At 41.1% G+C, this 5,988-nt stretch overlaps 1 protein-coding gene across 4 annotated transcripts in view; it reads right to left on the reverse strand.

Annotated features, from left to right (window-relative positions):
- Window positions 1–5,988, reverse strand: part of ITPR2 (inositol 1,4,5-trisphosphate receptor type 2) — a 533,709-nt gene that overhangs the window by 286,745 nt on the left and 240,976 nt on the right. For all 4 annotated transcript variants that reach the window (XM_019515702.1, XM_019515703.1, XM_019515701.1 and 1 more), the window contains 2 exons: window positions 5,080–5,245; window positions 2,299–2,472 (listed from right to left, as the gene is read on the reverse strand). In XM_019515702.1, coding sequence (XP_019371247.1) covers window positions 2,299–2,472; window positions 5,080–5,245 — 340 coding nt within the window. The remainder of the gene's footprint in view (window positions 1–2,298; window positions 2,473–5,079; window positions 5,246–5,988) is intronic.

A 5,988-nucleotide genomic window follows, 5' to 3' on the forward strand; every position in this document is an offset into this window, starting at 1 on the left:
CACACCCCCGCCCCCACATACCCTGAGCATAGCCCCAGCCCAGCCCCCCCAGCAGGAAGAGGCCAGCACAGCTCCTGGCCCCAAGCCCACAGCAGGCAGCCTGCCCTCACCGCGCGCACAAATCTGGGGGGACATATGCCCCCCATGCCTCCCTTGAAGGTGCACACAGCACTGGGGAGTTTTGCCCCCCACTCCCACCCTCCGCAGTCCCCAGGCGAGCCGCCCATTGCTCCATCCCACTCCCAGGGCCACATTCACAGCCCTGGCTGGGCAGCACCTGCTCCTCCCCCTGCCCCTGTCCCATTCCCTCCCTCACCACGGAGCCTCGATCTGTCCTCCCCCACACCCAAATCCCTTCCATCCCACAGACTTAATGGCAGGACGTTGCTCTCCAAGCTGCTAGGCTGTATTCCTGTAAATCAGCGATCTGATCAGTATCGGCTGATATGGCTGGTTAATAATTGGCCACCGTTATCAGCCGAGAAAATCTTTATCAGTACACCTCTAGTTAGCAGAGCTACTTATGAGACATTTAGCATAAATGAAAGCAGCACAAAAACCCCTACTTAAGGCAGGGCACGACCTGAGACTGGTTGAGAGAGGCATAAGCTTTCATAGGCAACAGCCTACTTTGCCAGATGCTGTAGTTTCCAGAAACATATTTATTGCAGCAGTAGTTTTGATTGATGAGTATATTTACTGCATATCAAAGACTCGCTTAGTATGATTAATATAATGGATCAGACCCTCAGCTGGTGTAACACCATATCTCCATGATGGAATCACATAGGTTCACACCAGCAGACAAATCAGAGCAGTTGTACAGATTACATATTACTGCCCTGATCCAATACACTCTCAGCTGTCAGAGATAATAATGTGTATCACCTGGATCAGTGTTAATTCATAAAGATCCACTGCTTCCTCATGGGAAAAGAGCAAAAACACTCCATCCAGAGATGTTTCTGCTTAAAGTTTAAGTTCCATTTTCTGTCTTCTGGTATCTTTGCCAAAACAGCTATTTTTAAGAACAGAGGGATCTTATCACACTAGCAAAATTCTGATAGTTTTCCATCCTGCTTGTCCTTGTAATATTTTCCTTTCATTAAATATATAAAGAGCCATTTTCTTCCTGATGCTGAGAAGGAGATAGAAAAATCCACACACTAGAACCCAAGAAAACTAAATTCCTCCATGGTACTACTCCATTAACTCCATCTGAGTTATACCAGCGAAGAATTTGTTCCAGCTAGTTTCTTCAACTTTCTTCTCTCAGGGTTTACAGCTTTCCCCCTATAAGAATAAAAAAGGACTCGGCCTCTCCCCAACTCAAGCAGGAAAAGAAGATCCCCCTTGAGATTAGCGTCCTTAGTGGCTTCTGCATCTCTTCAGACCACTGGCAGCACAACTTCAGCTGAATCTACAGCCCTATTGCCCTGCTATCACCTGCTGGGGAATTCTCTGTAGAGAAAAAGGAATACGGAGGGCAGTGTCATGAAGTGTCATGTACAGCCAAGCCCTGCTGTGGGCCTTCACAGAGGGTGATAATGCTGTTACTGAAACTGCATACCCTTCTTCTGTTTCCAGTGTTTCTAACACTCACAATTTTATTGCAAGGATCACAATATTTGGCATTTTTCTTACTCTCCAGTAGCTACGCTTACCAAACTCATGAAAACCTCATCTTTCTTTAAAAAATTAAGCTTCTAGCCCTTATGGCTGCAGAGAAATGTTTGAAAATATAATCTAAGTGCACTCAAATTTAAGAAATGGACAGTAAATAAAAAGACACCTGACCTTTATAGTTTTATATTTATGGCCTGATTTTAAGCCATTTCTGTGATTTTAGTGACAAGTTTCATAAGGTTTGGAAGTCTGGCATTGGTCACACTCTTTCACTGCCAACATAATAGAGTCTCTCCTCTCTTCTGATTCGGTCTTCCAATAAAGTCATCATAAGAGTAAATATGTGATCTCTGAATTACCTCCAGAGCAACACAATGATGTCAAAAATACAAACACCATGGCTCTGTTGCTAGACCAAATAGGAGACCATCTGTGAGATGATAAAACTCTTTATTGAAAACAACAGGAAAGAAATCTGAAAACTCATAGAAAAGTTTTGTCTTTTTTTTTCTCCTTAGTCTTAAGGTCCATCCAAGATACCAGGCATCACTGGCTTGCTAGTACCACCAGGCTGACAGTGTGAAACATACACAAATGATTAGTTAAAGAGAAAAAAAACAAACCTGCATTATAACACTGAAACATTGGCGGGCTAGGAATTTAAAGACAAACCTCAATTGGCTCTTCACCACCTTTTGCCTGACCCTCGCCCAGTTCTCCACTCTCGTAGCTGCTGCTTTTTTCAACCCATAATTCAGATTTTTCTACCGTTAATCGCAATTGGTCAAGATCAGTTTTGATTTGCTTGTAGTTATCCACATCCTGATTAGACACCAGCAACTGGACCTGGAGATATGGTATATTATGCAATAATAATACAGCAATATGTACAGCAACTATTGTAGTCAAATTTGTTTTACGGTTCCATTCTACACATCCATTTTCACTTGAACTTGAAACTTCAAGTAAATTATCACTTGAAACAACTCAAAACTTTGCCTTTTGAATTGAAATTTGTCGTATTTGTCTTTTCAGTTCAAATTCAACAAAGTTGTTAAGATGCACTATATTTAATGTCACTTAAGATTTTGTTGGCCCAAGGAAAAATGGCTACAGTGTTTAGAACATTCTACTTTCTTCCTCATCACACTACAAAATCTTTTTCAGTATAAACTCATATGTATAAATCCCCAAGCACTGTGGAAGAGCTAACAATGATGCAAATATGGTCCTCAGAATATTAAAATGAGAAATGGTTTATCCAGTCTAAACAATATTTTGCAGGAAGACAGAACTGATATCACAAGAAATAAAGAGCTCTAAATACAGTCAGTATTCCCAAAGATTGATATGCCAATGAAAATTTTCACCAACATTTTAACTAAAAATTAAAAAATAAAATATTTGACTGATTTTTGTTTCCTCCTTCTTTGGCTCATGACAAAGAAACCTGCCTACATCTCTTTCAGCCCCAGTACTTCCCAGGTTCCATATAATTTCCTCTCAGATCTCAGTTTGCATTTTTCCAAGATGAATCTAGTATTCTAATTTTCCACCCATAATATTTAATCTTTCTTCTCTAACTCCTAATGATTTAGAAAGATCTGTAAAATCCTTTTCCTCACAATGCTATTGGCTTTCTCCCCTAGATTATTATTAACCAAAACCTAAACAATGTTCCCTATAGTAAATCAAAGATTATCCTTAAGAAATCAAACTGACATCAAAGGAATTTTATGAATGTTGCCATCTGGCAGGCAGGAACATGGATAACATATAAAAAAATAATTGTTTGCAAAAAATATTCACTATTTTATAATGTAATCTTAAAGTTCACATCTGATTTTCTCTTAGCAGTGTAGAGCCCTGTTATTCTGAACAATTTATGAGAGCTGCTCATCTCCTAGTATTCGTATTCTACTTTCTCCACAGCTTTTTTTGTTTATTTGACAATTAGACTTTTCTTACCTTTACAGAAACATATTAGCTACTCAACCCTCACTTAACTGGGAATAGCAGCTATTTATGCACCTAATCAGCATGGCCCCACTTTAATATCCTGGTGGGAGGCCATTATGCAACTCTGCAACAATATTAAACAAAGGCTTTCCAGCTACTTATCATTTGTCTGGTTTCAGGCACAAAAAACCTCAACTTCCTACATAAGAATGAGAAAACATAAATGTTTCAAATAAGCATCAAATGATCTAAAAATGTAAGTTACAGGTCCCTACAACTAGAATTGCACCCCATTACATCAGGATGTATACCAGGGGTGTGCAAAACAGGCTATATTCAATTCAGATTCAGCCTGAATCAGGGACAGCAATTTGATTAGTTGATTCGAATCACTGCCCCTGTTCAATACGGCCGAATCCGAGTTGAAGATTCGATGCTGATTTGAAGAATCGGCGATTCAGCCACAGACACAGCTTTAAATGCTTTTTCTACATACCTCAAGGTATAAGGCACAGCTTGTGAATGCTGTGATGGTGGGGCGGATGGAGCGTCCCACAGGAGCACGACGGGAGCCCCCTGCATGCTTGTACTTTCAGTCCACTTCCAGATCTACCTCCATGCACACAGGGGGGCCCCATCATGCCCCCCCAGCTCAGTGATCGGCTACAGGGGGACCCTGGGTGCCCCCCCAGACCCAGGACGCACCAGTCGCCGAGCTTGGGGGATGCGGGAGGCTGCCCCTGCATGCTCCCCAGAGGACCTGGAAGTAGACCAGAAGTGGTTCTGGTCCACTTCCGGGTCTATTGCCGAGCGCGTTGGGGGATGCCTCCCCCCCCCCATGCTCCTGTGGGATGCTCTATCTGCCCCACCATCTCAGTGTTGACAAGCCGCCTGGTATCTTGAGGTATGTAGAAAAAAAAACACTTAATGCTGTGTCTATATTTGAATCATCAAATCTCTCTGAATCGATTCGGAGGGTTCCAATTCGATTCAGAGAGATAAAAGGGTCTCTTGATTCAATGAGGATTTGGAGATTAGACCACCGAATCAGGCCAAATCTCTGTCGAATTGAATCAGCAACCGAAGCTTTGCACAGTCCTAATCTATACCCTATTTTTAACACGTGAAACATTTAAATATAATGTTAACTAAGAGACAGAAAAAAAGTAGCCAAGCACAAGCATGGTTTTGTCCTTGCTTCCTGTTCTCTGTGACCCTGGACAAGTCACTTAGACCTCAATTTTGAATACTGGCTACAATCCCAGATGTCTTGATTTTGGGGTGCTTAAATAGAGGCACCTTATTACCAGCTCACTGAGGACTTGCTGCTTCCACACAGAGAAGCAGTTGAATATGGTCTTTGAATTCTCAGAAGGGAACATTCTCATACTATAGTTGGCAACTTAAGTGATAGCAGATGCCTTTGGAGAGAGTTTCTTTCTTTCCTACAGTAAAGCTATTGCATCAATACATGTAAAACTATTGCAGCTCCACCTGTTTAAATGCTTGCAGAACTTCTGCTCTTTGACTGAAGTGTTTAAATAGCAGGTGAAGGGCCCCCGATAGCAAAGGAGGATAGTCGTGCATAATAAGGTGAATGAGAACCCGCAAAAATGTTCTGCCGCCCTCATCATCCAGCTCTACAGGATTTTTTTCTTTTCTGAAAGAAAAAAAAACCCACAACGAATTATGACAAAAGTAAACAAAAGCCACTCTTTGTTTGCCATAGCTTTTATAACCAGAAAGGACAAACTGTGAGAAAAATTAAAAACCACCCATCTCAGCACTATTGTCTTTACAGGAATCTTGTAACAGGATGGATACTATAGGCTAGAAATAAACATGTACAAAATTTGTCAGCCATTGTGAATAAACTCCATATTGTAAACACATTAATTTATATCTTGGCTACATGGCATCAGATTCATCCTTGGCACAAAGCTGTTGATGGCAAGGGAGCTACACCAGACATGAATGTACCCCTGTCTTTTTTTTTTGTGACTACTTTCCTTTTCACTCCTATTAAAAATTTGTTTAAGAAAAATAAGCTCAAAATGGTACAAAATTGCCAAAGGTATCATAATTCTGGAATCATATTTATAATCTAGAATGACAGCAAGCAGATTTACACTTAGCATATCAAAGCAGAAGTAACGTTTCCAAGAAGCCAGTCACTCTCGGTGCTCATTTTAAAGAAGCAAGTGCCAAGGGCTGGATGTTGTTTTACATTATAGAAGATCAGGGACAGGACTGGAGGCATTCGTCTTGCTGGTAAAGACTGAGAACACATAAGGGATTGACTGAGGAAAGATCACAATGCCTAGTTCGTGTATCTTTCACCTTTTACTTAGCTCTGGGAAAAACTTCCAAATCTATGGGATTGTCTAAATGGGGTACTTTTTT

This window comes from Gavialis gangeticus, unplaced genomic scaffold, assembly GCF_001723915.1.
Source record: "Gavialis gangeticus isolate Ggan-Ray unplaced genomic scaffold, GavGan_comp1, whole genome shotgun sequence".
NCBI lineage: Eukaryota > Metazoa > Chordata > Crocodylia > Gavialidae > Gavialis > Gavialis gangeticus.